The 12,476-nt window shown below is 38.0% G+C and overlaps 2 protein-coding genes across 2 annotated transcripts in view; one reads left to right on the top strand and one right to left on the bottom strand.

The window, feature by feature from the left end:
- The first annotated feature begins 361 nt into the window (after positions 1 to 361).
- FAM237A (family with sequence similarity 237 member A) lies at positions 362 to 4,950 on the top strand. Its single transcript, XM_047770251.1, has 2 exons — positions 362 to 758; positions 4,805 to 4,950. The coding sequence occupies exons 1-2, from the start codon at positions 362 to 364 to the stop codon at positions 4,948 to 4,950; spliced, it is 543 nt and encodes a 180-aa protein (XP_047626207.1).
- Positions 4,951 to 8,869: 3,919 nt separating this feature from the next.
- DYTN (dystrotelin) overlaps positions 8,870 to 12,476 on the bottom strand; it is a 61,979-nt gene continuing 58,372 nt past the window's right edge. Inside the window, exon 12 of the mRNA XM_047770470.1 lies at positions 8,870 to 8,973. Coding sequence (XP_047626426.1) covers positions 8,870 to 8,973 — 104 coding nt within the window. The remainder of the gene's footprint in view (positions 8,974 to 12,476) is intronic.

Consider the following 12,476-nt stretch of genomic DNA (forward strand, 5'->3'; position numbering starts at 1 on the left):
AAGATTGAAAATTTTCACTTAGTACTCTTTAAAACTATATTTCCCTGTGCTAGAGAAAACAATTTTACTTATTTATCTTACAAAAGAGCACATCTTAGGAATAAATATTTCTTAGTCTAAATATCTTGGTTTTCTATTACTTGGCTTGACAATGCATTATTTTAGATAGAATGGGGCTTGTAAAATGGGAAGTAGGATAAGACTTTTCCTAAAGATGATTGGTTTTTTTTGTTTGTTTTTTTGTTTGTTTGTTTGTTTTTTCTGGCACCAAGGTTCTTAAATGCGTAATTATTTTCTCTACCGAGTGGAACAAAAGCAGGGACTCATATGAGGTATTTCCATCTTGTGCAGTTTCAAGGCCATGGCCGATCCTGGGAAGAGAGGAGGGATCTACTGCCCCTTGAGTCTCACCTGCTCCCTGCTCATTGTGGGAATGTGCTGTGTGTCTCCTTTCTTCTGTCACAGCCAGACAGATCTGCTGGCTCTTAACCAAGCTGATCCTCAGTGCTGGGAATCTTCTTCAGTGCTCCTCCTGGAAATGCGGAAGCCTCCAATTTCCAACACTGTTTCAGGTTTCTGGGATTTTATGATCTACCTGAAGTCATCTGAAAACTTGAAGCATGGGGCATTGTTTTGGGACCTGGCCCAACTCTTCTGGGACATCTATGTGGACTGTGTCCTCTCCAGAAACCATGGCTTAGGAAGGAGGCAATTGGCTGGAGAAGAAGAGCATCCACAGCACACAGGAAGAAAACAAGGTGGTTGATCTCAAGTTCCATGTTTTTGAAAGGGTCAATCAAGTATGAATGTGCTGAATTGTGAGGAAGAGGGAAAAAAATGGCTTTAGGGTAATCCATTTGCATATATATTCTTCTCAGAAGTGAACCCGGAGAGCACACAAGTGATAGGAAGATAGATACACTTCCTTTTGTGTCTTGCAGTACTTTTAAAAAACTTGACAGATTATCCTCACCCTCATAGTTCATGTGAACCGCAGCAAGAGAGTCAGGAAGACAAGTAAAAAAGAGCATGATTTTTAAAATGCAGGATCAAGGTATGAAGGGATGCCCCCAAAATCATCAGTATTTTTTTCAGTTAGGCTGAAATAACCTGGATTGTTTGCATGGGAGTGGGAAGATTTGAATATTAGCCTGAGGAACACTAACAACACACAAGCTCTTGCCCCTTTAAATAGGAAAAAAAAAAAAAAAAACTGCTTTCATGTAAATGGGAAGTTCTCCTTGAGATGTACTTAGTTGATGATGTAAATGGTAGAAAAACCAGCTGGCTTGCCAATTCATTCTTCCTTGTTTTTTGAATACATTTTCAAATAAGTAATTAACTTCCAGTAAGCTGAGTGATTAATTTTTAGAAATCTAAAACTTGAACAGATTTAGAGATTTACACTGAAATAAATATTATATTCAAATGCAGTCTTCCCTGGGGGCACAAGAAGAAATATCCTATAGAGAATAAGAATGAGAGTGAATGAGCCACTGTGAGTAAGACAAGCGATAACAGCCCTATTCATACTGTTTTTTGTTCCTTTTTCAGTGTTGTTTCAACCAATGAGCTTCCAAAAGCTTGCAGCAAGGGCTGTTTGGGTGGGGTAGTAACTGTTTGCGCTAGTGGAAACTCAAGTATAAATAATTTTTGCGTTTGTACTTTTCATTGTGAGAATTGTTATCTCTATATATACTCCTATAAAATATCTATTAAAATAGCAATTAACAGTAATTGTTCTAGATCAATATTTTACCAAGATATTATAGAACCTTTAAACATCTAGTTTGTTGTAACCTCAGTAACACAAAACATCCTTAGTTGCTTCATAAAACTAGTTAATCCACTGCTATCATTTGTAGATAAATTTTTTATTTTAGCAAGTGTTATTGTCACTTAAGCCAATTTCCTTTTTTTCAGAGGATATCTTCTTTCAGCAGCTTAGCTACTAAAGTAAAAATACAAAATAAGTGTCTTTAAATGTTGGTTACCAAATAAAAATATTTTGAATAGAGGCAGCCAGATATCAGCATCAGTAAGGACTGTATTATTCTTATGTACTGTTTTTTCCATTCTTATCCTATTCGGCTGTCGTAAGCAAATTACTACCAATATTTCTTGGTTTTGTATCTTGTGCTTACCTTTTATAACTTTAAGTATCTATAAAATAAATGAAAATAATACTATTTGTGCCCAACTTAACATGAAAATAATTGTATATATTACCTATAATTATATAATTTAATATATTTATAGATAAGTATATTTATATTATATGCATATAATCTCAAAAACAGCCTTCAGTTTGCTTGCTTGCAACAAGGCTATCGTAACAGTCTGAGACTCTCTGTAATTTTCTGAGCATACTTCAACATGGCATTTCTATCTTCTTAAAAAAAAAGCAGTAATTTTGTCTTCAGCTTTGGAAACCACTTCCTTCATCTTGCTACAAAGTTGCTATTGACCCAGCTGGTCTGCAAACTTTCCTGGGAGTCCTTTTGAAAGTAGTAGGAGTAAACATTTCACTTTATTGAAGATATTTTAATGTTTGACATAAACAATTGTTGCAGACCAGGAAATAAGACTTTCCATTTATATTGTGTAACCACAGTCAAAGAGGGTCTTGGGTCAAGAAGACACCATGTCTGAAAGTTAAATAGTTGCAGGAACATCGAGATTTCATCTCAAGAGGTTTGATTAAATCTCTAGTGGTTCAACTGGGCTCTGGATGTACCTGCACAGATTCTCCACTAATTTTCTTCTTTTGTCACTAGAGAATTAATATGCTACTAGGTCAGGAGGGGGATGAGTGTGAAGAGATGTTTGTCGCCATAGTTCTCAGGAAAATCACATCATCAGAGCAGAAAGAGAGAACCAAAATAAGTCTACATAATACCCAAGAAGGTTCTTGCTATTTTGATGTATTCAAGTTAAATAGTTTAAATACATTTGAGAAATGTTGCTATGAATCATTCCTTACTAAAAACACAAAACTCCTATATAACTGTGTGTGTTAATATATTTATCAGTATTGAGCCAACAAGTATGAAAACAAGAGATATCAAATAGCCATGTGACCCTGGGCAAGTTGATTAACTTAATTGGCTTATTCATCTGAAACAGAAGAGTGTGGCAAGCATTAGATGACCCATAAAGTCTATTCAGATTCTGTGTTCTGATGTTTCTGTGCTTCTATAAAAAAAATTAATGTATGAAAAGCATGTATTTAACTATAGGAAGAATCCAGAAGAGCTTTACTCCAAGGACAGCTTACTGAGCTGAGTGATGGCCTAGATACCACAGTTGTCAATTCAGAAATGAAAATTCCAAGAAAATCTGAAGTCTAGAGAGATCATTTGTGAAAAGACTCAAAAGAGCATTGTTACTTTATGTAGAAAGATACAAGCTAATTCCAGAATGCTGAAGTATTGAGAAGGCTGCAGAGGGTGGTCCCAGGCTTAACTAGTAAATTATCATGGATTACATGAAGGCAGAGAGACAGACAGAGGGAGAGAGAGAAATAGATTTAGGAAGTGTAAAGGCTGATAATAGCTCCCAAATAGAAAATAACATAGTTGAGGTTAACTTGCGGGTTAGAAAAGGCTTCATTCAGAACAAATGAAGGGATTTTGAAGTATACACTTGCTTGTGTCAAAAATTATGATCTCGTCCTTCAACACATTTTGCTCTGCCTCTGAGAGGAACAGAAAAACCTGCCTGCTGCCTAAGCCTGGTAGTTTGTATGGTCTAGAAAAATTGCGAATCTTTGCTTTTCTCCATGAAAAGAAGATTATAATTTAGATTCATAATTTCATGATATTTGCAGTCAGTCTAACTAGCTGGCCAAAGTTCATTGTTTAATCACTAAGCAGAAGAGAAAACAATACTTCAGCAATATAAATAATTAGATTCATTAATGCTTGATTATCTGCTTATCTCACTCCAGAAAATTTCCTAAGCAAAATATTCAGAAATTAGTCATTTAGAAATCCATCCTAAAGGATCATTCAAAGATGTAGTCAATGATGCAGTACAAGTTTCTTTACTCCAATATTACTTAAAGGAACAGAAAATTTGGAAATAAACTAAATGTCTCATAGTAGGGTATGGCAAACTAAATTATGGTATAAAGTGTGTAGGCATAAAGCTATGGTTATGTCTGGAAGACTACACTATGGAGAGTTTAAAGCATTTTATTTATATTTTATTTTAAAATTATATAATGACAATTTTTACTTTTTTAATCAGAAAATATATCTTAATACATATTAATCAACAAGGAAATATATTTATTATAATCTACTTAATTCATATTATATAAATAAACTTCCTCAGACACAAAGCTTTGCATAAATACAAATATACATACACACCCTGCAGTAAATTTGTATACAATCATTTTATTTTATTTTATTTTATTTTATTTTATTTTATTTTTTATTGCTTTTTAGGGCTGCACCAGTGGCATATGGAGGTTCCCAGGCTAGTGGTGCAATCCGAGCTACAGCTGCCAGCCTACACCACAGTCACAGCAACTCGGGATCCGAGCCAAGTCTGCGACCTACACCACAGCTCATGGCAACGCCGGATCCTTAACCCACGGAGCAAGGCCAAGGATCGAAACTGCATTCTCATGGAGACTATGCTGGGTTTTTAACTTGCCACAATGGGAACTCGTTATAGAATCTTGATAGTCCGTTGTTAGAAATAGCACATTCTTTTTAAAACCAGGTCACTGATATTTAATTAACCTGAAAATAATCTGGTGACCTAATGATTAATTCCTTTTCTCTACTTTCAGGTACATATTCTCAGCAACTAAGAATCCCTTCCCTAAAGAAGAAAGAGATGATTGAAGACTTGATAAGCACACACATACACAGGAGTGGGTCTAAGTTTATTGGAAAAATAACCAGCGACCGGGAAATAAAGAGAAAAGAAATCTAACCTCGGAGCTTATTCACATCTTGGAATTTAAAAAAATATATATATATTTTTTTCTTGACTGTTGATCATTTATTTACTCAAAATGAGTCCGGAGATACATATTAAGTCCTAATCTCTCAGAGTACTTAGTGTCATTCTTTTAGGCCATCAGCATGTTCCTTCAAATGGTGACATTACTACCAGATCATCCCAGTGTCTGAAGGAGTTAAAATAGCTTCCAAAGACGGTAGGGGATTGGGCCACTCAGGTTTTTTGTGTTCATTTTGAACATTGTTTTGGGATGCTTGACATTGTTAATGAACTAGAGTGCCATGCATTTAATTGGAATGCACTGCATGATTTCCAAGACATTAATCACCAGATTGCTTGTGCACAGGTAAATAAGACACTATATTTATTAATTACCAGTTACTGATGGTCTGTGATACCTGAATATTTTGAACTGAGTGAAGCACAAAAAAACCCCAAAAACTGGTACATAAAACATTCTTCTAACAGGAACAAAAGTAATAAAAGCTCTGGACCCCAAGTGAGGTTATTGGAGTATTTTCATTTTTTTTTTTTCCTTTTAACAACCACCTTTGGAGGTTCCCAGGCTAGGAGTCAAATAGGAGCGGCAGCTGCTGGCCTACGTCTAAGCTGCCACACACAGGATCCAAGCCTCATCTTCTACCTGCACTGAAGCTTGTGGCAATGCTGGACCCTTAACCCACTGAGGGATGGAACCTGAATCCTCATGGATGCTAGTCAGGTTCTAAAGCCTCTGAGCCACAATAAGAACTCTGGAGTATTTTAATTTCAACATTTAATGTTACCATTAGTGACAATCCAAACTCTAATAAAATAGCAGTAAGTATAATTCTTAATTAGCATATTTTCTATTGGATTAAATATTAAAACTCTATCACTGGTTATATTTTGCATTGGAAAACAAACTAAAAATATAACGAACAGCATTACAAGAAAAGAACCCATAAAAATATTTTCCCTCAAAATAACCAGTCCTGAATGAGGTTCATAGCAAAGAAATCTGTCCAATTAGCAAATTTATCGGCGTTCCAGACACAATGCTATTTTTATCTCTAATTACACTCATCTCCCCAATCATCCTATTACAACTGATGACTGACAACCAGTTTGAATTTCAGATGTGTTAGCAATTCACTTGCTTTTCCCAGGTCCAAAGGAAGCCTCAGAAATTGTTTTCACTGATGCTTGAGGGCCCTCCTTAAGCTAAAAATCTTATCCAAAGGCTTATTATTAGAAGATACAGCTGCATCTGAAGATTAACCAAAGCCTAACAGTAGTAAGCCTGGGGAAGAAACTGGGAAGGGAGCCCAGCCTCAGTTTTAACTTGGTTAGGAGAATGAACACATTAGAACCTGCCCCTTTGACTACCACATCTACAGAAGTATTTTGCTTTTGTGCATTACATTAGAGAATGTCTCGTATCGTATTCTTAAAACCTATCCCATAAACTCATTACCTCTTACAAGTCATTGAAAAGATGCCACACTTTTCTTTCTTTCTTTTCTTTTTTTTTTTTTCTTTCTTTTCTTTTTTTTTTTTCTTTGCTTGTTAGGGCTAAACCCACAGCATGTGGAAGTTCCCAGGTTAGGAGCTGAATTAGAGCTACAGCTACCAGCCTATGCCACAGCCACAGCAACGCTGGATCCCAGCCACGTCTGCAACGCACACTGAAGCTCACTGCAACGCCAGATCCCCAACCCACCGAGCAAGGCCAGGGATTGAACTCACATCCTCAGAGATACTAGTTGGATTTGTTTCCGCTGCGCCACCATGGGAACTCCTGAAAAGATGCCACTCTTTCAGCGCTTGCAGGAGAGCCTGATCCGTGCTCCTCCCACATCTTGGTACTATGCAACAGGGGCTGACAACTTTTTTCTGATGCTTTGCAGGCCGTCCAGTCCTTGGTGCAACTAAATACTTCTGCCTTTGTAGAATTAAAGTGGATGTGAATAATGTGTAAATAAATGAGCGTGGGGGTGTTCCAATAAAACTGCTCATGGACACTGAAATGTGACTCCGTATCATTTTCAAGTGTTACAAAATAATCTTCATTTGCTTTTTTCACCTATTTTTTTTTTTAATGCAATAACCTCTCTTAGTGCACAGCTTGCATGAAACTGGTGGCGGGCCGATTTGCCTGTAAGCTGTAGCTTGCTGACTGGTGCCCTGGTCACGTTCCTAAACTTGTAAGGAACAAGCTGGAATGAAGTAAGGAGAGTGAACATGCTGAACAACAAAACCAAAATAAAAAAAAAAATTGTGATAGGCTGAAAAGCAAGTTCAAAATGTTTCAAATGAGACTGAACAGGGATAACCTTGTCCTAATCCTACCAGCCAGACATTATTCCACTCTGGAACCATTCCTAGACATGAAGGGCCATATAAATCAGAACCCACAGGAGTTCCCGCCGTGGCGCAGTGGTTAACGAATCCGACTAGGAACCATGAGGTTGCGGGTTCGGTCTCTGCCCTTGCTCAGTGGGTTAAGGATCCGGCGTTGCCGTGAGCTGTGGTGTAGATTGCAGACTTGGCTCGGATCACGCGTTGCCGTGGCTGTGGCGTAGGCTGGTGGCTACAGCTTTGATTCGACCCCTAGCCTGGGAACCTCCATATGCCACGGGAGCGAGCGGCCCAAGAAATAGCAAAAAGACAAAAAAAAAAAAAAGAACCCACAGCTTCTCTAAAGGTAGCATGGGCTACACATTCAGATAATAGGCAGAACAATGGAACCATAACAATATTTATTGACAGAAGGTACAAAGCAGGGGTTAGAGTACAGGTTCAGAAGCTGGGTCTGAATCACAGCTTCATCAAGTAATGACCAAATGACTTTGGACAAGTTACTGACCCTCTTTGTGCCCAGTTTTCTCATAAAATGAGATTTCCACTTACCAGGTTTGTTGTGAGGCTTAAATGAGTTAGTGCATATACGGCGCTTAGAACATAAGTGCTCACACACTCAAAAAATTCTTTTGGCCATTATTAAGCATTGATACTCTAATCACACATACAGAGGAGGGAGGCACACAAATACATTGGCCAAACTCATAGGATGTGGGGTTTTAGTGAGAAACACTCATGTTTTAAAAAATAATTTGTTTATTTTGACATAACTCTTGATTCACATATAGTTGTAAGAAATAATACAGGGAGTTCTCTGCTGGCCCCTGTGTTCTCACCGTTGTGTCTCTGGTTGCTGCTGTGCGGTGTAGGTTCAATTCCTGGCCCAGGAATTCTCACATACTGTCTGTGTGCCAAAAAAGAAAAAAAAAATATAAAAAACCCCTAAGAGAGAACCTGAATTTAATGTTGCAACTCTCATTAAAAAAAAAAAAAAAAGGAATACAGAAACATAGACCCTTCATCCAGCTTCTTTCCAAGGTAACCTCCTATATAACTACAGCACAATAATACAGCCCAAGATTGATTGATATTGGTACAAACCACAGAGTTAATTCAGATCTCACCAATTCTGCATGCACTGTGTGTGTGTGTGTGTTTGTGTTTTTAGTTCTTCACCAAGTCTATTCTCTCCAGCAGGAGCATCTAGATAGAAGATTAGGTCATCAGTTTATTAACTTAGATATTGAAGCATGAATTCCTATAGATCACAAGCTTAAATATTATTACTTATATCTTCAAAGATGAGCCTCTATTAGAAACTTAGCACGTGTGGATTTGACTTGCCTCCTCTTTCCATTTCCCTCCATCACCCTTCACTCCCAAGGCTTTAATCTGAAGAACAAAGACACATGAGTAGAGAGATTAAAAAATAGTATTTTCTTCATGTTTCACACCAGAGAGAGGTAGAAGATCTGACGTTTTCAGTACAGATTTTGAGAATACATTTTGTCATGACCCCAAGGGGCCTTTGATCCTGGACTCCTCTTCACTTTATGTTGGACAAGGTGATCTTATCAACAAGGGCAGAGAAGGCCCTGCACAGGCGCTCAGCTCCACAGTACAGGTCCATGTTTACCAGAGACTGTGCATCTGAAATCAACAAACAGGAAAATCCTTCAGAGAAAGCACCTGTAGGTTCTCAAGCTGACCTTGATACAGCTTGAGCATCAAAAAGAAATAAAGTCCATCTCTCCTCAGCTCCTGACGGCAATGCTTTTTCTCTAAGGTAGCTTGCCAATGAGATGGGAATCTTTTATCGTGATCAGTGACTAGTCCGACCAAGTTGTGTGTTCTTAAAGAGCACTTCCCCAAGACTTCAAGCACAAATCTGAGTAGCCAGAAACCCCACTCTAGGGCAGTGATTTTTAAACTCTGCTGTGTGTTAAAATTGCCTGGAGAGTGTACAACGAGATGGCGAGGTCTCGCCCTCAGAGTTTTGATTCGGTATGTATGATGGCTAATTTTACATGTCAATTTGATTGGACTATGCTGCCCAGATATCTGGTCAGACATTATCCTGGGTGTGCCTATGAGGGTGTTTCTGGATGAAGTTAGCATTTGAATTGGTGGATGGTGTAAAGCAGATTGCCCTCCTTAATATGGATGGACCTCATCCAATTAATTGAAGGCCTGAAGAGAACAAAAAGTCTGACCAAACTCTTTCCGCCTGAACGTCATCCAACTGGGACATCAGTTTTCTTCGGCCTTTGGACTCAAAATGAAACATGAGCTCTTCCTAAGCCTCAAGACTGCCAGCTTTGGCATCAGAACTACAACATTGGCTCTTCTGGGTCTCCAGCTTGCTGACTACTGATCTTTGGACTTGCCAGCCTCCATAATCACATGGGGCAATTCCTTAAAATAAATCTCATTCTTTATCTGTGTATGCATCCTATGTGTCCTGTTTCTTTGGAGAACTCTGATTACTATGGTATATCAGGGATGGGGCCCAAGAAATGGCATTTCTAATAAGGTCCCAGGTGGTAATGATGCTGCTGGTCTAAGGATGATGCTTTGAGACCTCAGCTCTACTGACTAATGATTCGAGTGGCACCTTATGATCTACTGTAATAAGTATTATGCAGTTATCAACCAAAATTTGATATGAAAAATTTTAACCTGAGTTCCATTTCTTTCTTTCCTTTTTTTTTTTTTTTGTCTTTCTGCCTTTTCTAGGGCCATTCCCAAGGCATATGGAGGTTCCCAGGCTAGGGGTCCAATTGGACCTGTAGACGCTGGCCTACACCACAGCCACAGCAACGCAGGATCCAAACCGCGTCTGCAACCTACACCCCAGCTCATGGCAACACCAGATCCTCAACCCACTGAGCAAGGCCAGGGATCAAACCCGCAACTTCATGGTTCCTAGTTGGATTCGTTAACCACTGAGCCACAACGGGAACGCCTAAGAGTTCCGTTTCTAAGAACTGATTATATGAACATATTTAAATATCAATACAAAAATACATGCTATAAGGATATTCACCAAAACATTCTTAGAAAACAAAAATTTGGAGCAACTTAATTACTCAACAATAAATAAATTATGGTATATTTATACCCTGGGATGTTATGCAGCATTGAAAAAAATTACATTGCTCAACATCTGAGATATATTGTTAAGTGAAAAAAGAAAAAACAAGTATCAGACACAACTTAGAATAGATTTACAAGGAGATCCTGCTGAATAGCATTGAGAACTTTGTCTAGATACTCATGTTGCAACAGAAGAAAGGCTGGGGGAAAAATGTAATTGTAATGTATACATGTAAGGATAACCTGACCCCCTTGTTGTACAATGGGAAAATTAAAAAAAAAATTAAATTAAAAAAAAGGAAAAAAAAAAGAAAAAACAAGTACAATCTAAGTAACTTATATTGAGAATGGAAAGATACCTATATGAGAAGAAAAAAGTCTGAAGAAAAACTCACTAAACTGCCGACTGTGTTTACCTCTGAGAAACAGGTGGCAGAGAGTGAAGGACATGATGTGAATTCATTTTTGAAAAATTTGTGCACTTAGGCACTTTAATTTTACAATGAGCATGTTGTATAATATTATCTGTGTAATTAGCAAAGAATAAGATCACAGGAAATAAAAACATGGAAAGGCTTATTTTGTTAGCTACACACTTTAGTTACATGATTTATTATGACTCCATCTGTGCTGTTTTCTGCTGCACATAAGACGAGCAGATTCATGCCTTTTATACTGTCTATTCTCTAACACTGCTCCAGAATTACAAGGACCTTGAATAAATAATATTTTATTGCCTGAATAAAAAACCTTGTCCAGAGGCAAGCTTATTTTAGGATATTCTGTTTTTCAGGCTACAGTTATAAAAGGCATGAAATACAGCAATAAAAATAGGGAAGCAATAATCCATGTCATACGTGATTTTTTTTTTCTTGTTTGGTTGATAAACTTGGAATCCCATACATATATAAGGAAAGAATTACAGCACCCAGGTGGAGGGCTAATAAGATGTTGGATAGAAATAACTGTGAAATCAACAGTCCAGAGGAAATCATAATGGGAAAATAATTCACTTGAATGTAATTAACAATCTATCTGGTACATGAATGAATTCGAGATGTGAGGGAAGGCTATCAGAATGATGGGTACAGAGGTTTAAAAGTATTAGATTATCCACATATTAGGTTATCTAGTTTATGATTACTTTTCTGGCAATTGAAATGCTGAGACCGTGTCTGACTTACGACAATAATAATTAAGCAAAACATTATGTACTGAATGTCTACTCTGGACTAAGACCTCTCCCTCGAGCTCCAGATTGTACATGTGAATTGCCATTCTGATATTTTCATCTGGGTGTCTCCAAGCAATTCACACTTAGTGGTTTATAACTGCACTCTTGACTTGCTGAGCTCCGTCTCAGCTTTCCCAGGTTTCCTCATTGCAATAAGTGTATGAGCATCCGCCCAGGCCAAGCTGCCATCGCTTGCCGAGACTACTATAGGTTCTCACCCAGTCTCTTTACTCACCCCCTATCCTTCTCCAAGACATTTTCTACACAAAGCCCAAGTGTTTTAAAAAACATTAAACTACCCATCTGGCACAGCACTTGGGATGTAGTTAAAGCTTGATGACTATTTGTTGAATGAATGAGGAAAGAATGGTGAGTGAATGAATGATGAGCCAACTAGATATTTTTTTCTACTGCCATGAAGCTTAATGCTGGAACTCTGTATCTTTTCCCATCAAGAAAAATTACTTCATATTTTTGCATATATATATTTACATATATATGTATGCGTATACACACACCCACACCCACATATGAGAGAAAAGAGAGAAAAAGATTCATTAAGAATTCAGTGGAGGAGTTCCCATCGTGGCTTTGTGGAAACGAACCTGACTAGGATCCATGAGAATGTGGGTTCGATTCCTGGCCTCGCTCGGTAGGTTGAGGATCCGGCATTGCCATGAGCTGTGGTGTAGGTCGAAGATGTGGTTCAGATCCCTCATTGCTGTGGCTGTGGTGTAGGCCGGCCACTGTAGCTCTGATTCAACCCCTAGCCTGGGAACCTCGATACACTGCAGGGGCAGCCCTAAAGCAAAAAAAAAAAAAA

Source organism: Phacochoerus africanus, chromosome 3 (assembly GCF_016906955.1).
Source record: "Phacochoerus africanus isolate WHEZ1 chromosome 3, ROS_Pafr_v1, whole genome shotgun sequence".
NCBI classification, from domain to species: Eukaryota; Metazoa; Chordata; class Mammalia; order Artiodactyla; family Suidae; genus Phacochoerus; species Phacochoerus africanus.